Here is a 26,042-nt window from a genome sequence, read left to right on the forward strand (position 1 = left end):
CAAATGAATATCAAACATGTTTGGTACCAGTGGAAAAATATGGGGAAATTACACCCAAATAAATATCAAACTTGTTTGGTACCAGTGGAAAAATAAGGGTAAATTACACCCAAATAAATATCAAGTTTATTTGGTATGAGTGGATATAAGTATCAGTAAATTACACTAATTACCTAACTGATTTGGTATGAGGGGAAAAGTATGGGGAAGTTCTGTAAATTATGACTAAAAGATAAGTGTCAAGTGGGAGTTGAAAGTCATAGAGTAATTCTGGAGATTACATTCACAAGATAACAGACAGATTTGGTATGAGTGGAACAGAGAACCTTTGTGAGAAAATAAAATATGATATATTTTCTTCCTTTATGTATGTATAGATGGATCAGATTTGGTGCAGAGCAGAGGATTTGATGATGACCATGACTCTGAATTGTGGAGAAAGCTTGAAGAAATGCTTATTATAAAGGCAAGGGGTTCTTTGCCGGTGTTGCATCGACCTCAAGTCTGCTGTATGTCAAACAAAACAGACAATTCAAACAGACCAACAGCTGTTGTTGGAGGTAGAAACAACTATTTCTGTTCTTACTGATATTTTTTGAAAACCTATGATTATGTTACTCAGTCTGATAAAGTTACATTTCAGGAGTAGTAATAATAATAGGAAAGAAAAGATCCAGGCAGTTGTTTGAAGAGTTGTGTCTTCTAGTTAAACAGTTATTGTAAGTACAGTGTGAGATCTGTGTCTAGATGTGAAGATAACGTTAATTGTTTAATCCTTGAAGGTAATTAGTCATTTTATTTCAATGTAAAATAACAAAATTCACTGAAAATCTCTGTTTCAAAGAAAGAAAAAATAAAGCAGTCCTTCTTACAACCTTACCTGAAGTTTAGATTTTCATTTTATGGAGGACACTACCCTTTTCATGAAAGAAATAGCCTTTCATAAACTGGAGTTGACCTAATAAACTGAAGATGTTAACTGATCTCTTATAAAGACCATTGTTTCTTGAATATTAAGAAACCTATGAACCCTTTATTCTTTTGCAACAGGCTTGGTATAATATAGACAAGTCTGTGTATACATTTTCACATGTTAAGTATTTGCACTATAACTTTTTATGCAATGTGTATCCTCACATAATGTGGTAATTTTTAGTAAAGATTACAAATTTTTTGTATACAAAAATTAGTTTTTTTCATGAAGTATTTTTACTAAAGATTTGTTTGTGAAAATAGTCTGTTTTGTTACTAGTCTGAGTGGAAAGTGATTTCATCTTATGATTAAAAAAAGCTATTCTTCATCCCAAAGATCTTGGATATTATTTATGTAATCTCAAAACCTTCTAAGTGTGTTTTCAGTATGTTATATTCTGTACTCTAACTATGTGGAGTTGGTTACTTAACTAACATATTAACCATTGTAAAAATATTAGGAAATACATGTTATGCTTTTTTTGTGTTAGAAAATCTACAAATTATAACACAAAAATACAAATGTTTAGTTTAATTAGCTTAAATCTCATCACACTATATATTCACATATAAATTTTTTTTTTTATTATATTGACCTTCCAGTCATGTCTAGCTAACATTACATAAGTTGCATTGGCATGGTGCATGTGAACTTGTGTCATGTATCCAGTAATATGACCTGTCTTGGCTGTGTTTGAGTGGACTAGTATTTTGTAATATATAGTCACATTTCAGTTATTATATGTTATGTATGTGTATAGATTTTTACTAGTTATAAATAAATTATTAAACTTATTTTACTTAAAATATAAAACAATAAATCAAGAAGTAAAGGAAACAATTATCTCTTGACCTTTGAACTTGGTTGCTACTGGACATAGAATGCTAAGCCTTTTAAAATTTTGCATGTGGAGGATAGTGAACAAACATTTTTTTAGGATTTAAATTTATGTATTTGAATTACCAAAAAATCATAAATAGCTATACTGATACCAAAGAATTCCACTATAATTTATTAACCCTAGTAACTAAGATGTATTTAGATTTAAAAAATATAAAATTTTGAGCAGACTAAAGATACAACCAACCTTCATGAAATCTTGGTTCAAAAGTGTGGGTAGCTTTTCACAGATTAAAATGGCTGAGAAAAAACCACTAGGGGACATTCCAAGCTGTCAATTGTTTAGTCATATGTCATATATTGAAGTAAGTGTATATAAGGGACCATTTTCAAAAATGAAAAGAGGTCAATGGACCCACTGTGTTTGATTCAGTACCAAAGCCATATCACAGCAAAATGAAAATATGAGGTTCTTATTTTAAATTCTAATTTGTTAATATTAGTAAGTTGAGTTCCTAATTTGTATGAAACTATAGACTTAGCATTTTGACATTACAAACATCTAATTTTAAACAGTGCTGCATTCAACATACCACGTGACTCACCAAAAACTGTATTTAGGTGAGTTCATTTGATACTTACTTTTAAATTAACTCATATATAATATTAAAGTTCAAATTATAATCTATAATTTGATTTAAAACTTATTGATATAAATTAATAAACTAGTAGTTCAATAAACTTTTGAATGCAACTCAACAAATGCAGTGACTTGGCCTTTAACCTATGACCTGTTGCAAAAGTGTTAATAGATATAGCATTACTCCAATAAGTTGATGCTCTCTTGGAGAGGTTATATACTGTAATCCTTAAGTTATTACATGTATCTTTAAAAAATTTCTAAGCTTAGAGTAAACATTAGAAGTCTTTTGCATACGAAAATTAGAATTTCTACTAAATATTTTTCCGTGAATTTCCAAAAGTTTTACTGAGTCAGTCTGAGTGAAAGCTGATTTTCATGCTAAAAGATAGTTCTTTTCATTCTGCAGTTTTCATATTTAATTTGCATAACTAGATCCACCAAATGAATATCAAAGTTTTCTTTAAAATTTATTCACACCTGGTTTAATTTATAATAAATATTAAAAATACGGTAATACCAAAACACATCTTTAATAGGGGTGTTTCAGAATTTTCTTAAATTCCATTATCAGTGTTAATGCCTCAAAAAGAAAATTCATATCATTAAAACTACAAAAATAAGCTTAGCATAGAGCAAGTTTGTGTATTCAGTTGGAAGTTGAGAAAGAACAGATTTAAATTTAAAAAAAAATGTAGTGGAATATACTATAAAATGTGCAGCATTTATGTGTTTCATAAGTAAAATTGTTTAGAGAAACACTTAAATATAAGAATAAATACTGTATCTTTATTACAATTATAAACAAAATAAAAGCAATGATAATCTAGAACTGATTACATTAATGACAACAAAGAGGAGTTGATTCTATTATTTAGTATTGGGGGATCATTGAAAATCGAGAGGCTTTCTTTAATAAAGAGTTTGTAATTTCTTAAGATAAAAATGGAGAATTATTAAGCATTAATTATGTGAGGAAAGTCTTCTCTTTATTAGAGAAGAATGGCTTCATGGTCAAGATTTTCAAAGTTTTCTAGAAATATGGGGTGGCTGTTATTCTCACTGTTAAATCTGATATAAGATTTAGGGTGGATTAGTTAATTTATATCAGTTTTCTGTTGAACTTCCCATGTGCTCATATGCACATATTTGTTGGTCCTTCTTAATGACGAGAAATCCACTTAAAAATGTATCTCATATCGGCTGGTATGGGATTAAATGATAAGGAGAGAACAACGTTTCAACCTTTCTAGTTCATCTTCAGGTTAAGAAAGAGAGAGTTTGCAAGTGACCATTGCTGGACACTTCTTAAGGATGAGAGGGTGTTGCAGTTGAATGTTAGGTTATTAATTAGTACAGGTATAAAGGTGTTTCTTTATATTGGTTTAATTTTGGGTTTAGTTGCTGAATAAGTAGGGCTTCTTTGATTTTACATTTGTTTATATTTGTTTCCCTACATAGTATCTGGGTGTTTTTATGGTTATGTTGTGTTTATTTGATTTGCAGTGTTCAAAATTTGTGAAGGTGTTTTTTTTTTCTGTTCTTTGAATGTAATTTTCATTTTTACTTTTTCTCTAATATAGAAGTAGTTCAAGTTGTTGCATTGTATTTTATGAATTATGTTGTGTTGTGTTTGTCAGTGTAGTTTTTACATAGTATAGACTTTGGTTTTATACCTGGTTTTTGAATAAATTTGGTATTTACTAGAATGTTGTGTTTCGTTACAAGTTTTTTTCAAAATGTTGGTTATTTTTTTGTTGTTGTCGGCAACATATGGTATGCAGCAGTATTAGGTTTTGTATTATGTTGTACCTTGGGATTTATTGTTGGTCTAGGTGTGTGCATATAATTTATTCCACAGTATTTTGAGAAGAAGCCTTACTTTTACAGCAACTAAAACCCAAATCAAACCAGTATAAAGGAACACCTTTGTACCTATACTAATTAACAAACTAACATCCAACTGTGATGCCCCCTACAATCCCATATCCATTTATACTTTTGTTCTTAATGGTCACTTATAAACTTTCCCTTTCTTAACCTGAAGATGAAATAGGAAGGTTGAAACATTGTTCTCTCCTTATCAATAAAAGTGTTAATACCCATACCAGTCATTTTGAGATACATATTTGTAGGTGTTTTGTACTTTTTACCAATATAGGTAGTTACAAAGTTACTGCAAATGTATTTATGATACTACTCATGGGCACATACGAATGGGTAGAATGTCTTTGGTTTAAAACTTATTTTTAATTCTGAATATTGATGTTAATACTGAAAGTAAATTAATTTGGGTTACATGTTTTGATTGTTTTTTAAATTTGATACTTGAGTTTAAAACATTGTTTGCCAGTGTAAGAGGTGATAAGAAATAGTGGATATTTTGAGACTGTGTGTTTGACTTTTTGGTACATTTTGTTTTATTTGTGTAAAAATTTTCATGTGACAAGAGTGTAAGAAATTATGGAGATAACCATTACTCTCTAAAGTATCATGAACTTTGACATTTCTGAGTGAAGTCAGAAGTAATCAGAACAGGTGTTATACACTGTGTTTAGAAAACTTGGAACAATTTTATGTTTAAAGGAGTGACATGAAAATTGACTCCTTCACATATTAATTCCCGATAATTTACAATTCTTCTGATCAGTTGACAGTGTTAACATCTTTCTAATAAAGAACAGACTTTTTCACACATTATTAATTCCTAATAACTTCCAATGCGTGTGTTTAACTAACAGTGTTAACATTCATCTCTAATAAGGACCATTATTAATGTTTTAATACTTACCCAATTTTCATTCAAACTGAAAGTGATAACAGCTTTCTCTTGTAAAATAGCATATTTTTTTCATACAAGTCCCTTGAAAAAAAAAAAAAAAGCATGTGTGTATTAGACTGAAGATATAAATTTTTCCCTCTTCAGAAAGGACTACCATTTTGTTATACGTGAAGAACCCCCTGAGGGTTCCCATACTACTATCAAACCTGTACCTGTTGTGGACTTTCATCCCAGTAAAGGAATGTAATCAGCATGTGGTTGAACATATTAACAATGACCAGAATACTGGAAAGGTGAGAAATCCTTTAATTCAGAGTATGTTGTAAAAATATTTAGACTGATGCATTCCAGTTTTACTGATAGACTGCATAATATTTTTAACTGTTTCTGAATTGCTGTTTCTTGATAATAAGTTTAGAACAGATTAATTACACGTTTCTTATATTTGAGTTAGCTATTTTAATTTCATGAATTTCTTGTGTTATTCTACTGTATTTTATTCTATTCAAGTGCTATAGCCATTCTAAGACTAGGTATCAAGAATGTCCCAAACTTCATGTTAAGCTGGCATGTGTTTTTGGAATTGATTTTACGAGACTTATAAAAATGGCATTTAACCACTCTAGCTTATGATCTGGATTTTCTACATGCACATATAGAAGATCTCTACTGAGATGCAGTTCTCATTATTTTTTCTGTATAAAACACACGTGATAGAAGAATTTTCCATCCATGTCTCTCTTCATTCCGTAGTAACTCCATCTTTGTCATTATGGTAATTTGGCCTTCAAAAACTATCATACTATAATATACTTGAACATTTGAATATAATAAGGACTAAACCTTAAAGTAGTTAAAACTCTGGTGTTTAGGTATTTTAAGGTATTATTGATTTGACAGTGATCTGGGTTCATATTGTTCTTGATAATGTTTGATAATTTCAAAATATTAAATTGCATAGAACAGTGTTTGTACTCAACAAACTATAGTTTGACATGTTCAAGTAAGTAATGAATGTTGAGCATACTTGAAATTGTTTATTTACTGAATTACAAAAAATAGTAATGTGTTTAAAGAATGTTTTCTTCAATTTGAGATTTTTAGTTAACTAACTATTGTTGTTTCTGATTTATTAAGATCAAAATTTGATACATTTAATCAAGGATTGAATGTTTTGAAGTAATTTTGTGGTTAATTATAGATGTTTAAATATGATGACTAAAACTTATTGTCACCATATGCAAATGTTTTGAAATTTATTAGCAGATATATTGTATTTGGTTCTGTATACTCAACATAATTTATTTTTGTCTTCTGTAGAATCTGGACCTAGAATCTTTAATCAAAACTGAAATTCTTCCTGAGCTTACTCTTCAAAGTGAAGAAGAGACTAGTGTAAGTTTATCATGTCAGCCTGGTGCAGAGTTATTACTGGATATTGGATAACATTCCTGATGGTGATTGGTGTATACACTGTAAAACATCCCTGTTTAGTAGGTAGTACTAATTGCAAATGATATATACATTGTAACATTCCTGTTTAACAATGTATACGTTATAACGTTCGTATTTAGTGAATAGAACTGAACGTTACTGATGATGACTGGTATATACATTGTAACATTCCTGTTTACTTGGTAGAACTAAAGGTTGCTAATGATAATTGGTAATGTTTGAAATTCAGTAATTCATCATTTTTGTGTTGTATCGTTAATTTTTAACATTAATCTAAAATGTGTTTTAGGTACAGCTGTCAGTGACTCCTTATGTTGTTGGAGAACTGCATATCACTGGCCTGTCTTATGGTCTAGGTTTACAGAAGGAACCCAATGATACGAAGTCTGCAAGTGTGTTGGTGCAAGGAAAACAGCCACTGCGCGTAAGAGGGATGCGACTTAACAACACAAAAACTGAGAAGCTGAAGAAAATCTATGCCCCAGACTACAGATTTCATATGGTGATAGTTCCTCCAATGCCTCGACTTCAGGTTTGTTTTAGTTTTCTGTACTGTTCTTAATACATTCAGAATTTCTATGTTAATTTATTAAAGCTCAATTTTATTTACTTTCAGTATTATTTCTTATAATTTTTAACATCTTATATTACTTCTTGTTTACTTTATGGTCTAAATCACATTGTTTTCTTGTTAAACTAACTGTCAGAAAGAACTCTTCCCAAGAGATGGTAGACTTCTTCTACATCAATATTTTTATTGAAGGCTGGGTGGACTCATCCCTCATTTCCCCAACATCAATGTTTTCGACATGTTATCATCTTTACTGATTGCTAGATGGATTTCTTTCTTACTTTTGCATTTACACTGTTATTTAATGTATTCCTTTCTAGAGTTGGTTTTCTTATTGTAGCTGGATGAATTCTTTCCCCTTTTATTGGTATTATCAGATAAGCTGGATGTATTTCTTCCTTGTGCTGATATTCTTGCTGTACCTGGATGGATTCTTTGTGTGTATAGTATTCTCACAGATATTGAATGGATTCCTTCTTTGTATTGGTACATTGTTGAATCTGTATGGATTCTTTATCCACTTTCTTATTATCACAGAAGCTAGATGGATTTCTTCTTCTTGTCGATAGTCTTGTTGTAGGTGTATGAATTTTTTCCCCACTATGGCATTCTTGCATATGCTGGATGAATTATTTTCTCATGTTGGTATTCTTGCTGCAGTTGGATCGATTATTTTTTTACTTTAGTATTCCTTCAGATGCGAGATGGCTTTCTTCCTTATGTTGATTTCCTTGCTGTAGCTGGATGAATTTCTTTCCCACTTTGGTGGTCTTGTTGTAGGTATATGGTTTTTTTTCACCACTTTGGTATTCCTATTGAAGCTGGATGGATTCCTTTCCCACTTTGGTATTCTTGTTGATGGCTGGGTAGATTCCATTCTCAAATCAGACGAGACATAATGCCATGGTGTGTGATACATTTTTCATATTTTCATAACAATTAAAACAATCACAAGAACTTGTAACTTTAGAAGTATTACAAGTTGAAAATTTAAAGGGGCTTTGGATAATTAGTCATTTAACTAGAAAAGCAAATTATTGGCATTCAGCTCATACTGCATATAATGGTCTCATGCAATCAAATTGTATTTCAGTTGTTTTAATGTGAATGAAAGAATTCAAAGTATTACACGTTGTTAATGAACCAAGGCTGGATTTCAAAGATACTTAAATGTCTTAATCTATAGAAAACTATTTTATGAATTGAAGCCAGACGATCACTGCATGTTGGGTCAGCTTGGCTCCATTTATTTTTTATCATCTGTATTTACTTTCAGAAGAATGTTGTAGTTCTTCAGACACCTAGACAAAACATTGCATCATCCATGGTACAAGAGTATGACTACTATCTCTTTATTCTGGCTCACTGCATTAGATTCATGACAGAATTAGATACTTTTATCTACATATGGATGCAAAGTCCACATACAGATGGTTAGAAATATGCTTCACAAGGTTAATCTTTAATTCAGATACATACTGAGAGCAAGATACAACAGCTCATCTGCAGTGGTCCAATAAGTTTATGTCCAGTGGGGCAATATCAGTTTCAGAGATGATATGAGATTTAAATAACTCCACTTTCAAACAAAAGTATGACACCTATAGTAAAGGTGGACAATGGATAAGAATAAGTTTTGTTAAACTTACTGACCTCTACAATTTATTAAACAGTATCACTGGTGCCACACAGGCAGGGACTGTCCTACAACCCCTTTGTGCCCTAAGTTACCGGTGAAATTGGCCTTAATTTCAGCCTAACGGGTGATAATGCTCACACCACCTTGCTAAGATGATTAAAAAAAAAAAGAAATTAAATGAGATGGAATGTGTTTCATGGTCAGTGGGCTTCAATCCCATTGACCAAGTAAGGGATGCTTCTTGAAGATGTATCCCATCTTATTAAGTGACCCTCAGATAATAAAGATGCCCTGGAAATAGCTATATTATAAGACAGGTAAAGAATAAATCAGGTTCTTATTAGCACTGATGTTACACATGCAACATTGTATGGTGATCATTTTCTATTTTAAAGTGAAGTGTCAAATAATATAAGGATCTAAAACGAAATCTATCAAGTGGTCATTTATGAACATAGGCTGAGTGACTAATCATTTGAATTTCGGATTACATAGTTGATGATAAAATACTACCTTGCATTGATATTACAACAATGGTTTTTTAAACTTTTTAATTATGTTATGAATTCTTGTGATTCTTTGTTTAGAGCAGTGTATATAGTTTAGGCTGTGAATAGACAGCTTTTGGCAAGTGATTCTTTGGTAAAATTATTGAAAAATAAGGCATGGCTTGAGGGATTTGAACTATGAATTGCATTAGTTTTAGAACAATGACACTTTCAACAGTTATATAGAAAATTACTCTGGTCTTGAGGTTCTTCTATCATAAATCAGGCAGGTTTTACAATAGTTATTTTAAACAGATCATGTCAAATTTAGATTTGGCTTGATGGATTGTATATCACACACCACTCAGTTTTGAATGAATGTAACTTAGCTGGATCACTACAAAATGAGGCTTGGACTGAAAGACGTTGTACTGTTCAAAAAATAGTTTTTATATTGCAAATATATCTGTAAAGCTCTGTTAATTTCAGAGTCCAATGAAATCATATCCATGTTTTTCTATCTGATATGATGTATTTTATATTGTTTCTAGATTACATACCTATTTCAACATAAGTTATAAAAGGCACTTCAACAGTTTGTAACATGTTTTAACAAATAATAACTGTGTGTGCTTATTGGAATACATAAGTAATTTAGTTTTTTACTTTTGTGAGGCACAATCATCTTTTCATAATGTAATGTTTTTTTCTCTTGGCAGATAAAATTTACAGGGTTCCCAAAAAGTTTATTGTGTGGGGAAGTGATAAAATTGACTGTCCATCTGAAAAATGTTGGGCAACAAGCTTTACGTCAACTCTTTGTTGCCTCAACAACACCTGAACTATTTTCATTTGGGACTTTGGACCATGAAGAGGATAGCCCATCAGACTGGCAGGTTTACCATCAGACAACCAATCAGTCTATGCACAGTGGACCAGTCATAGCAGAGTGGCCTAATATAGAAAGAGTGTCTCATCTTCCTCTGACAGATGAATGTTTACAACCAGGACAAGACATTTCACTACCGTTTTGGGTTCGTGGCTCTGACCAACCTGGAGAACAGAAGTTACATTTCTTGTTCTACTATGAACCATCTGAAACTGCCTTTAAACTAAAGTGAGAAATAGCAGCAACTCTTTGTATAGTTTGTTTAATATAAAGCTTCCTGTAAGCTAGCAGTTCAGTCTAAAAAAAGATATTTCAAATTGTCTGTGGATGTACGTTTTAAAAACATCCAGTGAATGATCTAATTAACATCATTTTGGAAATAAGGTATTTTTTTAAACTTAAAAATGTTAGATTGGTCATTAGTAGATTTTAGTTGCTAGTTCATATTGAAATTAGACTTCATTTTTCCAAACAGAACCATGAGTTGGGAAGAGATAAATCTGCATTTAAGATAATTTTTGTATCTTCTGGGTAGATGCTGTTTATGTATAATTTTTCTACTTTGTTGAATATTTGACTTTTATATTTTTGCTATAAGAAACAGTCTGTTTATTTATTTCAGACATCGACTCCTCCAACACACGGTTCACTTCACGTTAAAACCATCTGTACATGTAGAAACTATGGCCTTGAGAAGTGGAGTGGTCCCTTCTGATACTAGATCAAACCAAGACTCAGTTAACTCTCTAATAATAAACCTTAAAGTGCAGAATATTAGTCAGGTACAGTGAAATCAAAATGACCATTTTTAATGGCTTTTTAGAACTCATAATATTGAGGACAAGTTAAAATGACTAGTTACATTCAAATAATTGGTCAGTTTAATAGTTTATATGAATCGTGACACAATTATGTTTGTGCCATTTAATAGTCTTATGAAATTTTGCTATTTAATAACAGTTGTTCATATAATTAACATCAGCCAGTTAAAGTGTTGTTCATGATAATAGTATTTTGTATGTCAGGAATATTCATTGGGTAAAGTATGATTAAATATAACAGTAATTTTTTATTTTTGGAACAATATATGCAGAAAATGTAATAGTTGGTTAATGTTCCAAATATTCTTCAGACGAATTTCAGCTATTGTGTGTAATAATTACTGTTCATGTTCAACACATTATTGGACAAAATGTACTTAAGTGTTTAATGACATTTAGTTGAGTTAAGAAGATAAGAGTGTATGATGTAACAGATAAATTGTAATGAAGAAAAGATATTCAAAAAAATTATATGTAAACCCTTTAGCCTAGTTATCTTAGTTCACAGTATTTTTTAAATGATTTATATTTTTGTATGGTTGTCATTCTAAGTAGTATATTAAGCAAGGTGTTTTTATTTTAGATACCCTATTCTGAAGGTGCTACTGTCACTGTTTTACAAGTAGCTGGAGTCAGTCAAGACTGGTCTGTTGCTGCACTTTCTGACCAACAGAAACAAGGTATAGAAATGGAGAATTTTTAAAACTAGAAGTTATGTTTGCAAATGATTTTTGGTTAAGTATAGGAACTAATTAAAGATAAAACTCTGAGTTATGAGTAAAGATAAGAAATGGGCTGATTATAAAAGGTATGGCTAAAGAAATGGACTGATTATAAGGGGTATAACTAAAAATAAGGAAGTGAGTAATAGTAAGAGGTATGATTAAAGATAAGGAAGTGAGTGATAATAAGAGTTATGACTAAAGATAAGAAATGGACTGATATTGAGAGTTATGACTAAAAATAAGAAATGGACTGATAATAAGAGGTATGACTAAAGATAAGAAATGGACTGATATTGAGAGTTATGACTAAAGATAAGAAATGGACTGATATTGAGAGTTATGACTAAAGATAAGAAATGGACTGATATTGAGAGTTATGACTAAAGATAAGAAATGGACTGATAATGAGAGTTATGACTAAAAATAAGAAATGGATTGATATTAAGAGTTATGACTAAAGATAAGAAATGTACTGATAATGAGAGGTTTAACTAAAGGTAAGAAATGAACTAGTAATAAGAGGTTTGACTGAAGATAAGGAATGGACTAGTAATAAGACGTGTGACTGAAGACAAGGAATTGATTGGTCATAAGAGGTGTGGCTAAAGACAAGGAAGTGAGTCACAGTAAGAGGTGTTACTGAACAATAAGATAACTAGGAAGCATCAGGTGTGAAACGTAATTTTGTTACATATTTGTTATGATATTCAAAATTGTTTTTTTTTAAATGAGGCTTTTTAAATGCAATAAAGTTTATTATTGCAATTAAACTGTCAGTTTGTCAGTTAATGCCATCACTTGAAATATACTGATATGATACACAAAAACAGAACAAACACTAATTTGTCACATTATTTCATTATCATACACTGTATTTACTCTGAATACACATTTCAGTCAATAAGAACCATATTGTTTCTCAAGACTCACATTGTTGTCATTCATAATCTTATTTTTATCTTTAAGAATATTTATGGATAGCATTGAAACCTAGCTACTGTTATAATTTTAATATTTCAAAGTGGTGTGTACTCAGTATTTGATATTGGATTCAATACTGTTTTGTTTCTTTGAACTTGCATAACTGGTAACCAAAAATATTGGTTTTTTTACTTTGAATTGGCATTCCTGGCAGCAAGTATACTGTTTCTTGGAACCTGAGACAAACAAAGCCATATTTTTACTATAAACTGACATTGCTGGCAACCAAAGCTGCATTGTTTCATTGAATTTACATTGTTGATGTCCAATACCATATTGGTACTCTGTACAATTTTTTGAAGGGGTGTTTGCTAAGAATCTGTTGCTACCTATAATTTACTTTTTAAAATCCAGTATCACATTGTTTTCTGTTTCTATCATTCCAATACCATCTTTCTTTTAAGTTCTGTTCTTGTCATTTAATATTGTATTGTATTTCTGAATTTACCATTCAGTACCTTATGTTACACTTTTGTGGTGATCAGTGTTCAGTGATATAATGCTAATTGAAGAAGTGTCAGAACACAGAATCTTGTACATAACTGTATAAAGTGTGAGGTGTTTGAAGTAATTATGTTACAGTAATCTGGCTAAAAAGAAGTACCGTATGCCATACGTGTGCATTCCCATTACACTACACTCTTCCCAATACTGTAGTGTTATCCTGAATCAAATTAGTTTCAACCATTTTTTGTGTACATTTTGAACACTATTGTTTATGTAGGATTAACTGAATGTCCAGTGAACCAAACGTATATTGGAGAAGTAACATTGACTGTTATTTTGAACATGTGTAGTGTTGCAAGCTTTTAGTGACCAGTACAAGTTTGTTGTATGCTAAAAGTCAGTTTTATTACTATGGTTTTTGTACTAAACACGTCTCTGAAATGCCAAAGTCAGTTCAATTCTGATTCTGTCAAGTTGAAGTGCAAGGTGTTATTTGTGAGAGGAAGAAAAGTGCTTTTGTCCATTGTACAGTTTTTATACAACCTCCTAAGTCATGTTTAATGTTTTATATGTATAAAGAAATTAAATGTTAAGAGAAAAGTCATCTTTAAATACCATGCTAGTAATTCATTTACGTCACAATGTTTTGAATAAATTCACTTTTTCAAGCCAAGAACAACCCAGTATTGTCTGGTAAATTCTCAACTCCTAACACAAACTGTGGTAAAATCAACAGTGTAGTGTAACATGACATGTTGATAACCCTGACATTAAATGTATAATATCATGTTGAATTGACTCTGTACAGAGTTGAGGAATGCACACTTGCCCCCACCTTTCCAATTAAGGCCAATGACTTTTCTATGAGCTTTTACTTATTTATAATTAGTGACACTGTGGACTGTTATTTATTTTGAATTAATGACATTTTCCTGTACACTGTTATTTATCTTGGATTGATGACATATCCCTGTACACTGTTATTTATCTTGGATTGATGACATTTCCATGTACACTGTTATTTATTTTGAATTAATGACATTTTCCTGTATACTGTTATTTATTTTGGATTGATGACATTTTCCTGTACACTGTTATTTATTTTGGATTGATGACATTTTCCTGTACACTGTTATTTATTTTGGATTGATGACATTTTCCTGTACACTGTTATTTATTTTGAATTAATGACATTTTCCTGTACACTGTTATTTATCTTGGATTGATGACATTTCCATGTACACTGGTGTTTATTTTGGATTGATGACATATCCCTGTACACTGTTAGTTATATTGAAGTAATGACATTTTCCTGTACACTGTTATTTATTTTGGATTGATGACATATCCCTGTACACTGTTAGTTATATTGAAGTAATGACATTTCCTTGTACACTTATTTATTTTAGAGTAATGATGTTTTTCTGTACACTTTAGTATTGTTTTTCAGGATGAATAATATATTTTTGTACATTTCATTGTATAATTAGGGTTAATGACCATGTTTCTCTATATTTTGTTTTTTTTTTGTGTAGGACCAATGACGGTGAAACCTGAAGAATCTTGCCATCTGTCCCTCAGAGCTGTGCCATGTGCATCAAGAAACACAGGTACTTTTTCACATCAACTGTAAAGTAGGTCTGTAGTCTTATGGTCAGAGTAAGTTTGTAAAATGTCACTGTCCTAACCTTTAAATGTTTAGCTGTCAAACATTTCTTACACTATTATCAGTTTGTAAAGTGAGAAAATTATGGATTTGAAATCTAACCAGAACACTGACAGAACTTTAGATTCTAATTTAACAGTTGGCATTATGTATTGACTGTTAAAAAGTCAACATCCAGGATACTTGAAGCTAGATATATTCCTTCACCTCACACAGAGTGTTTGTTACTCAGGACTGGAGAGTTTGTTACTGAAGGGAGGTAAGTTTTGGCTTATTAAGTTTTAAAACAAATTATGAGCAAGACAGATGTGGGATGAGATGAAGGAAGCAAAGTTTGGGTATGGTTATTTTGCTTTTTTACCTGGAAAGAAGCAGAACTACATCCAAAACCTATCAACACACACGTCTTTTCAGGTTTTTCCAAATGCTGTTGCTGGGACCAATACATCCAATGCCCAAAGTACCTTGAGAAAACCCACTTTCACTGCATGGGACTAAATAATTGCGTGTCTAATGCCCAGGTATGGGGAGAATAGGAAGGAGAAGAGATTTGTTTGATGTGGATTGTCGAGTGTCTAGAAGAAAGCTTAAAACAGGATAGTTATGTATAAATACACAAAAATTCTCTCCTTACCTCTTTCAACACGGGCTCGGTCAATTTGACCAACTACTTGATCTCTTTGGAAAAGTCAGTATAGATTTAATACTTCTATCTTTTAATATAGTCTGTTTATCTTTACAAAATTTGGCAGTCTTTAACTTAACATAAGTCTGTCACAAACAAAAAAATCATATTTTTTACTGAAGTTCTTTTAATAAACAAAAGATTTGTTCATTAATATATTGTGTATTTGTTTTGAATAGTTTCCATGCAAAGTAATTTTCATGTTAAAATTAAAAATACTTTACTCATCTAAAAAATCCCAAATTTTCTTTGTATAGTCTCTGAAATCTCCTTAAATACATTTCAAACATTTTTTTTCATTAAAACTTTATATTTTATCTGTTATTTTCTCTATCTTAACTTAAAATGTGAGTGGTCAGTTTGACTGACCTTGTAGCCACCAGAGACAGAAAATGAAATGAGTTTAAATTATAATTTTTTTTCTTTCTAGAATAACTTCAGATTGTAACATGAAACAACATCCGTTTATCCCATGTAGATTTAAGTTTGTAACAGTATATGTTAATTTATAATTAAGGTCTTCTTTTATTGACGTTTCTACTGTGTGCAACGTTGTAAGTTGTAAATTGCTAAGGGCATGTGCAACCCACATTATGCTGTTGAATAATATTACCCATCTGCTGCTTACTTGCTCATCTTGTAAAACATTATTACAAACTTTATCTATTCTAATCTTAACTACCCTATAAAGTTCCCTATTTTTACATTTTAGTTACTTTTATAATAATAAATAGGAAAAACATGAAATAAAGTACTTACCAAAGTCTTCTTTTTTTATTGCTGCTAATTCTTGAGAACACTTAAGCCTACTTTTTTATATTAATGGTAGTAGTGCACTTGTCATTAAACTTCTCACTGGAATGTTGCTTGTAGTCTGAGTGAAATTTTGAGGGATGGTGTAAAAAATAGAGAAATGAGATGCCTAGAGAAAATGTCATGTGTCACACTAGGCACAATTCAGGATTTTTAAAAATATATCCTTATAGAGTATTATATATATTATATAATATATTGTGCTATTATATATTACATATTATTAAAATATGGATTTTTAACTAAGATTTTGTCCTATACTAATTGATATAACATAAGCAAAGAGTAATTTAATAAAATTTTGATATTAAGACACTAGAACTTTGTCATGTGTAGTAAAAGATACTCGGGTTGAAAGAGTTGAAGGCTATTGTTATTATCATGAATAAGGTTATAGGAGAATAAATACTTCCCCCGTGAATGTAGGGTGGCAGAGTGGGGAGAAGAGAGGTCAATATATCTCTCATAGTTGATTTTTTTAGTAGCTAGTGACAAGTGGTATAATTGTTTTTAATTGGAGGGTAGACATTTGTGATTTTTTTTTTGTAGGTAACATGCAGGTGTATATAAAAAAGCGGAGGTGGTGTGCTAAGCAGAAATTCTGGTTTTATAGTGCTGTTAGTTGACGATTTTTCATAATATGATGCACCTATGATTGGTCCGATAAACATTTTATAAATGTAAAGAATTGTAGATGTTTTAATCTGTGAACATGGTGACTTATTTTTGAGTTCTTTATTTTTGCTAGGAGTTTTTGGTGATTTCTTTAATGTGGGAGTGCCAGGTAAAATAATTGTTTATATTGATTACAAGTGGATAATGGTTGTTACCTTTCAAAATCCAATTACTACTTGAGTTTTCAAGAGACGTTTTAATAAAGAAAACATTGAAGTATTTTGTAAATAATGTGTATGGTAGAGGAATGTCAGATGTGAAAGTATTGCGTCAGTGAAGTCAGTTGTGTTAAAATCATTGCAACAAAATTAAAGTGGTTTATTATAACTTATTCCTTCTCACAGTCCTTGATTGTCTTGTTCTTTCTAATAGTTTCCAGTCCTCAGGCTGTAATGCTCTCCCAGGTTCCATTTGGAAGAATGGAAGTAAGTGGAAGTTAGCATTTTAATCTATGTGTAAGATCAATTAGAATATGTCTATATTAAAATATATTTGCAACAAATAGTGTTCCAACCACTATTATCTCAGTCACATCCCAGCTGGTTATTTGAGCTTTGGTTTTGAGTTAAACATTTTGTCGTCAATGGATATGGCAGACATAGTGTAGTTAAAATAGTTTTATATGCTGTCTTTGTCTTGGGAAAACCATAAGAGACAGAATATAAAAAAAATATACCACTTGAAAATAGTGTAATGCTGTTGACTTGTAATTAGTACAAATCATGACATCGGCTTTAAAAAGAAGAGGTAGGAACCATTTTAACATTATGGAATAATTTTTGTTACAATGCAGACTTGAAAGTGTTACTGTGTGTTATATTTATTACCTAATCTTCACTGGTTTGGTAAAATAAAATAGCTAGTGAGATTTGATCAAGGATTCAAATTGATCAGAAAATTTTTACTTTCACATTTTGTTACGTGGGTGATGTTAGGAAAACACATTGGTTAAAAAAGTCATTTTAATAGAAAAACGTGAAACCCTATAACTAAAGTGTTTTCAAAAGGTGGAGCTCTTCTTCAAGGACAAACTAAAAAAGGTCCACTTTTTGAAACCACTTAGACTATAGGCTTTCTTATTTTTGTGTAATTATTTATGCAGATGTGAATAGTTTGTGTTTTACTAAAAGATATTCACAAATTTTCTGAGTTGGCATTATTTTATGAACATGCACTTTGTATTTAATACAAGGTGAACATAAAAGTTAAGTGTATGATTCTTCTATAACACTGCTGCCTAATAAAAGTGGCTGCACTGCTAATGGTTGGTAACTTTCACAGGTTTGCTCTAACCACACTGCAATAAATTATTGTAAATTGACTCTGACCCAACTGCTAACAGTTATTACATGTTGAAGTTTGACCATTCTGCAAACAGTTATTATGTAATAAATTGACTTTGACCACATTACAGATATATTTATTAAGACTAATTTTGAACCTGGTTTTTTTTAATTGTTACAGATTGATTCTTCAGCCACTCCCTGTTCTGACTTTTGTTGGAGGTCCCAGCTAAAGTTACCTTCCTTGTCAGAGGATGGCCTAATTACAGATAAGACACACAGTTTTCCTGATTTTCTTCAAGATGTGAAATTTGGTGAAAATAATCTATCTCAGGAAGTGAAGGCCAGCCAGAAAGTTGGAATACTTGTTACAGTTGTGTGGAAGGTATGTCTTTCTCAGATACAGAGATAAATGTTAATGTAGTAGTGTCAAACAGTCATAATAAGACATCTGTTTAAAATCAACTTTGGAAAATTTTTGTTCATAATTATCTTAATTGTTTAGGAAAATTTTTCTGCTAAATATCTCCCTGGTTTCATGTCACACTATATTTCATGTATAAAACATAAGTCTCAACTAAGTTTAGAAATATGATTTTTAGTCTCTTTGTTTTATAAATATTTTATTTTTTAAAGAGAAAATGTTTACATTAATATGATATATTTGTAGTGCAAGGTGTTTGCTGTTAAAAAATGTTATGAATGATTAGGTTAGGAATATTATTTAATGGTTAGGTTTTCATTGTCACAAATTCTTGTTCTTTGGTTAGAAAGTACTAAGTTTGGACTTGCAACATTAAAATCTAGGGTTTTATTCCATGCATTGGACACTGCTGATAGCCCAATGTGGCTTTGCTTTTAAACAAACACAAACTCTTGATCACTCAGTTAATTGCACCAAATAAAAATGATGCAACAGATTCCATGCTGCTGTCCCTTGAACTAATTTTGCAACAGATCCCATGCTGTTCTGTGAACTAATTTTGCTGTTGATGATTGTGTTCTGTCAAATGGCAAATAATTATGCTCTGTCACTCAACATGACATTTTCCATAACAAATTTCTAAACTATACATTTTGATCTACTTTCTGCAGATCTTGTAAATGTTTGTCTACTTAACAACATTTAAACAAACCAAAGACACTAAGGTCCTTTGGACCTGCATCAGGGAAAACATGACAGTTATGTTGATAAATGAGGCTGGCATGATTCCACTTTTTTGTCCATTATCGTCAATAAACTGCCAAAGTGTGGCTGGAGGCTTGTGAGTCTCTGTCAACTTAAAACTCTTGTTTATTATATTTTTAATGGTACAAAGAGATATGCTGAGCTTCATTACAGTAGCATCATTGGTTGGTGGGTCCTCTTGTTACCATGGCTCTTGTAAAGATTGGTTATTGCTCCAGATTGTTTTGTAGAATGGTTATATAGTCCATTACTGTCTTCAGTATCTTGCTATGCATGTTTATCTGCTTTCTTCCAGAATATTGAAAATTTTCTTCTTTGAAATACTCTTTTTTGACTCTCCATTTGTTTAGCAATCTCTCACTATACTGGCTTCCTACATCTGAAAGGGCGACAGCACTGTTCTCCAGACATAACTTTATATGTGGTGATATTCCATCTTCCTTTATTAACAATATGCTGTAAGCCAAGTATTATAAATACTAAACATGTCACTGCTTTTTGGCAAAGCCATTGCATTAATGCATGGAAGGAATTTTTCCAAAGTTCCATTTACTTTTTGTGGTACTTAGAGAGAAACTCCAAAGAATATTATAGAAATAACAAACTAATTACAGTGTTCTATTCAAAGAAGATAGAGGACTGAAATAATTACAGCATATTTCAAATAATGATCTTTAGTCTTGGACTCCTTACCTTAGAAAACAGACATTGAAATGTTGGAAAGGGTTCAGAATAGGGATACTAGGAATGTTATCTTGGATGGAAAGGTTGTCATATGAGGATAGGTTAAGATCCCTGTTATTACATAATTGATACATGATGATTTTTATGGGGAAACTATGGTAATTAATAATAGAAGTATTTGTCAAACATACAGCTGTCTTTGTTTTTTCCTTACAATTCTGAAACCTATTTGTCAAACATACAGCTGTCTTTGTTTTTTCCTTACAATTCTGAAACCTATGTAATTGTTTTCTCCTTTTAAGGAGAGACTGGACCTGATTTAGATAATTAGGACTGTAAAAGGAAATTATAGTATTGATGAAATATGTTTTTTTTTTTTCTATTTTATAGTAAGAATGGTAGGATTAGATAATACAAATATAAATTTTGGCAGAAAGCTTTATTCTTTTGATAGAGTGGTTGACCTCTGGAATGGGTTTTTTTCAGATGTGGTGGATGCATTTAATTTGAGAGAGTATAAGGGAAGGTGTGATAAATATTTGAATGCCAAGTAGTTTTAATGGCCAAGATGGACCAACATATTTCTTGTGATATGTTTATAATTCAAATATAATATGAGGGAATGCTCAATAGCTACAACTTTTGAAATTCTTTTAGGTAAGATTAGAATTAATTAATCTATAATATATTTTTTTTTCTTTTTATTAACTCTGTTATTGTGCACCAGCAATACAGGGCATTTGGTGTGCATATACCCATATCAGTTTTATTACTCTTCATGTCCATTTACCAGCTTACCCTCAAATGGAAATTATTTTTGGCAGGATTAAAGTAAACTAATCCATGAGACCTCAGGTGTGGTCAAAAACATCATTCCAAACAGTTTGACCTCATGATTCCAAGATTGTAAATAAGTCTCAAATTAGTTAAGATGTTACAGAGTAATCAACTAAAACTTTGTACTTAAACAAAAATCACCAAGAACTCAGAACTATTTGATGAACTGCTGTGCTACAGCTCAAAAAGTATATATTTATAAAATGTAGAATGTATTATTTGTTATTCCTTCTTTTTCCCCTCGGTGTGGATTCCTGTACGTGGTGAAGGGACCTCCCAGGGAAGGTTCTGTTCTTTCAGTTTACCTCCTCTGGGATCTAAAAATCCACCCACGTGTTCTAACATTTACATCACCATGTGCACCTGCCACCATCAAGGCAGGTTATCTTAATTGCAGGGAACGGCCATGCATTCCAAACCCTCTCTGATGTTTCCAGTGTCAGAGGTTCGGTCACTCAAAAACATCATGTTGTGGTTCTCTGGCATGCGCTCATTGTGGTTGCAAGGACCATGATGCCTATGAGTGTGAAACAGACCCACATTGTGTTAATTGTCTACCTTGTCTTTGTTACTCGACACACCCTTGGAGGCTGTAGCCATCAGTGTTTCCTTGGGTCATACCATCACTGTTTGTTCTCTCTACCTGTCACCTGGAGAGACATATGATCAATCAGACCTTGATGCTTTTATTGAACAGTTGCTGTCTCCATTTTTCATCTTCGGGGACTTTAATGGACATCATCCCCTCTGGGGAAGTCCTGGTATTGATAGGAGGGGTTGCTCTGTAGAGCATATGCTCTCTGATCACAACCTTTCTCTTTTCAATACTGGTTATTCTATTTATTTCCATGCACCTAGTCAGTCCTTTACTGCTATTGATCTCTCAGTTTGCTCCCATTCATTATTCTCCCATTTTTCATGGAGGGTTGACAATAATCCATGAGGCAGTGATCATTTTCCTATAATTTTGAGACAGACTGGTCGTAGTTGATGCCACCCAACCCGCATGTCCTGATGGAAGCTGAATCAGGCAGACTGGCCCACTTTCACTGCTTTTGCAGAACTTGACCCTGCCATCATCTGTCAGCCATCAATAGATGACTGTGTGGCAGCAGTAACTGATTGTATTATACAAGCAGCTGCTCAATGTATTCCTAAAACCTCTACACGTTTTTCACTATATCCTCGTCTGTGGTGGAATCCTGCCTGCCATATGGCATGGAAGGCTCAAAAATGGGCCTGGGATACTTTCCGTAGATATCCCACACTTTCAAACCGCATCACTTTTCATTAGGTTTGTGCACATGCTTGGTGGATAAAATGTCAAAGCCAGAAGGAATCTTGGGTTAAGTTCACAACTGGCATATCTTCAACCACCAGTTCCAAAGTCATATGGGACAAGATTCGAAAGGTCAGTGGGCAATATAATTCTGTCCCCCTCTTGATCTTACTCTCTGATAGCCAGGAAGTAGCTGATATCTGGAGCATCACTGATACTCTAGGTTAAAGCTTTTGTCGGGTATCAAGCACTTCTGCTTCCTCCATCTTCTTAGCCATCAAGACTCGGGCATAACGATCAGCTCGAAAGGAAAGAGGTGGAATTGAAACTGGCCCTTCATCAGTCTGGCAGTCCATTGGTTGGATCAGATGATGTACACTGTGACATGCTGTGCCATCTATCTCTTGCTTCTCTTGATATTCTTCTATTGTCTTACCTTTCTCTAAACCTGGGAAGGATCCCAAGGTTCCTTCAAACTACCGTTCAGTTGCTTTGATGAGCTGTCTCTGTAAGACTTTAGAGAGGATGGTTAATGCTCATCTTGTTTGGTTCCTCGAATCAAACAACCTCCTCTTGCCCACCCAGTTTGGGTTCCGAGGACAGTGCTCCACCATGGACCACCTGAATCGACTTGAAACTTCAATCAGAGAAACCTTTCTCAAACGACAACATCTTGTATTAATATTCTTTGACATTGAGAAGTCTTATGACACAACATGGAGCTGTGGCATTTTGCAAGACCTCCATATATATGGGTTACATGGCCATTTGCCCATTTTTATTAAAAAAATTTTAATGGACAGGAGATTTCAAGTTTGTGTCAGTTTGACACTTTCCCATTCTTTTCTACAGGAATTTGGAGTCCCTCAAGGCTGTGTTTTGAGTGTCACACTTTTCAGTATAAAAATTAATGCCATCACTGAACAACTCCCTCTCACTGTTGCAAATGGGCTCTGTGTCGACGACTTCCACATCTCATGTCAGTCGTTGAACATGAGATATACTGAGCGGCAACTACAAACTGCCCTCAATCGTGTACCACGGCAAATGGCTTTAATTTCTCTCTCTCTAAAACTGTTTGCATGCACTTTTGCCACCAATGGGGTGTTTATCCTGATCCTGAACTCCATATTGGTGAAGTTGTGCTGCCTGTGGTCCCTGAAACAAAGTTCTTGGGGCTTATCTTTGACCATAAGCTGACCTTTGTACCACACTTAAAGCAGCTATGGGTCAAATGCACAAGAGCACCGAACATCCTTCATGTCCTCTCTACCACCAGTTGGGGAGTGGATCGATGTTCTATGTTAAAGATATATTGTACTCTTATTCAATCGAAAATCGACTATGGATCACTGGGCTATGGCTCTGCCAGACCCCCAGCCTTGAAGATGCTGGACCCCATTCACCATCAACGACTTTGACTCTGCACTGGGGCTTCCCGCATCTCCCCAGTTCAGAGCTTATACGTAGAATCTCATGAACCTTCTCTGCACCTTTGCCATTTGCAACTGTTTTTACTATATTCTTCAACACTTCGTTCCTTACCGAAGCATCCCATGTGGGGTTGTGTTTTCCTTCCTCGGTGGGCCATACTTTTTCAGAACAGATGATATGCCATTGCTCCTTTTGGTCTTCGCGTCCAGGTGCAATTGGATGAATTGGGTCTGTCTGTCCTTGGATAACATTGCAGAATCCACTGGTCAGCCCATCCCACCATGGCTTATTTCAGTCCCCAAATGTGACCTTTCTTTAAGTCATCTGAGAAAGGCAGATACTCCCGATTGGAAGTACCGTCTTTTATTTACTGAACATCTTTCAAACAATCTTTTCATTCCAATTTATACAGATGGTTCAAAATCAGATGACTGTGTGGGCTCTGCCATGGTTTGTTGTGGTTCGATGATTGTGCGTAGAATCCCCTCTACAGCTTCTGTGTTCATTGCTGAACTGTATGCCATTTCTCTTGCCCTGGATCACATAGAAGCTAAGCAGTCTATTTATACTGACTCGCTCAGCTCTCTACTGGCCCTGGAACCGCTTCATGTTGGGTCACACCCTGTTCTCGCCGATAGTCAAAACCAACTGGCCCATTTCGCTTTATCATCAACTTCTATCCAGTTTTTCTGGATACCGGGCCACATTGATATAATTGCGGGAACGTGCTCACAGACACGTCAGCTGAATCTTTTTGCTCTGGCACTGTCATTGCTGTGCCTATTCCATATGTGGACTGTGGTCCTGTATTCAAGGGTCAGCTCCGTGCCAGCTGGCAGTTGACTTGGAGTGAGCAACGCGAAAACAAGCTTTTCCAAATAAAACCCTATATTGGACTCTGGCCGTCTAGCTTCCTTAAGGATCGGAAGGAGGAAGTTGTTCTAACTAGACTACATATTGGTCACAGTTTTTTAACTCGTTTATTTTTTTTTATCTGGAACTGATACACCAGTGTGTTGTTTGTGTAACACTTGGATCACTGTAAACCACATTTTACTTTCTTGCCGTTGTTACGACTCTCAACAACGTCACTATTTTAATTAAACGTTCTGTCCCAAGGTTTGTCCATAACACTAGAGAGTGTTATAGGTGATAGTGACACTGTCCACCTTGATAAAGTTTTGTTTTTTAAAGGCCATTAATCTTTTTAATGTCATTTAAGTTTTTAATTTATACATTAAACTTTTTTTTATGTGGTTCCCTTTTAAGAATCAGTCTCTCTAGTTTGATTTGAAATTAGAAAATGGCTGTATCATTAAATAACTCAACACCAGGACTAGAAAGGCCAACTTCAGGTGACTAACACTGCTGTTTGAACTACCCATTAGTCATCCTGGTGAGTTATTATTAAAATTTTGCTACACATCTTTTAAAACTTTTATTACTTCACATTTTGAAAATGGTCATAATGACACATAACTTGGAACTAGGACTTGAAGACCAACTTCTGGTGGCTGATGGTGGTTCTTGTACTTACCTGTTAGTCTTCCTGGCAGGCTGATGGTGGTTGTTGTACTTACCTGTTAGTCTTCCTGGCAGGTTATGATAATTACCATTATGCTACTGAAAGTCCTTTACAACTTCTCTTACTGTAGTTTCTCTTTTAACATTCTAGACTAGATGTCAACATTGGTTTTGTGCTATTTATGTTTTTAAACTCTGTTTTGTTTTACCTTCATTTCCTTTTATGAATTTTACAACATTTACTTTACCCTTACCTTTTTACAGGATGTTTGGCACAGATAGCCTAGCTGCTTTGAGCCATAAAACACTAAATCAACCAATTCCTACTTTTGTCCTGCCTTTTGAGAAAGTATCAGAACTCTTTGAAAACTGTTTTACATAAAGAAAATTCTATGACATGTTGAAAACGTTATTAGTTCAAGAATAAGTAATACATCATTAAGGTGTAATTTTTTGTAGCAAATGTGTTTTATATTTCTGAAGGCAGAGGTTCAGCATGAAGATTCCACCCAGGTGATCATGGGACAGCACCATCTGTTGGTAGAAAATGTCAACACACTAGTGTCTACGGTACCAAAACAACAGGTAATCAACATAATAAATTGCATCCAGTAGGGGTTATGTTTGAACTAGTATTTGTTTTAGTACAGTATGGGCTTATGTTGGTTTCACTGTCATCTGTAAAATAAATGTTTTGCTTGATACCAGAACATTATGATAGT

The 26,042-nt window shown here is 33.0% G+C and overlaps 1 protein-coding gene across 4 annotated transcripts in view; it reads left to right on the forward strand.

Moving 5' to 3' along the window:
* The window catches only part of l(3)76BDm (trafficking protein particle complex subunit 8 homolog l(3)76BDm), a 69,983-nt gene that overhangs the window by 36,490 nt on the left and 7,451 nt on the right, over nt 1-26,042 (forward strand). For 2 of the 4 annotated variants that reach the window (XM_076469386.1, XM_076469387.1), the window contains exons 16-27: nt 378-560; nt 2,390-2,434; nt 5,380-5,528; nt 6,556-6,630; nt 6,980-7,222; nt 10,108-10,505; nt 10,900-11,059; nt 11,682-11,778; nt 14,787-14,861; nt 17,463-17,515; nt 18,555-18,758; nt 25,804-25,905. In XM_076469386.1, the coding sequence (XP_076325501.1) occupies nt 378-560; nt 2,390-2,434; nt 5,380-5,528; nt 6,556-6,630; nt 6,980-7,222; nt 10,108-10,505; nt 10,900-11,059; nt 11,682-11,778; nt 14,787-14,861; nt 17,463-17,515; nt 18,555-18,758; nt 25,804-25,905 (1,784 nt within the window). The remainder of the gene's footprint in view (nt 1-377; nt 561-2,389; nt 2,435-5,379; nt 5,529-6,555; nt 6,631-6,979; nt 7,223-10,107; nt 10,506-10,899; nt 11,060-11,681; nt 11,779-14,786; nt 14,862-17,462; nt 17,516-18,554; nt 18,759-25,803; nt 25,906-26,042) is intronic. The other 2 variants (XM_076469388.1, XM_076469389.1) reach the window with 1 other exon arrangement.

The sequence above is a fragment of the Tachypleus tridentatus genome, chromosome 12 (genome assembly GCF_004210375.1).
Source record: "Tachypleus tridentatus isolate NWPU-2018 chromosome 12, ASM421037v1, whole genome shotgun sequence".
Classification (NCBI taxonomy): domain Eukaryota; kingdom Metazoa; phylum Arthropoda; class Merostomata; order Xiphosura; family Limulidae; genus Tachypleus; species Tachypleus tridentatus.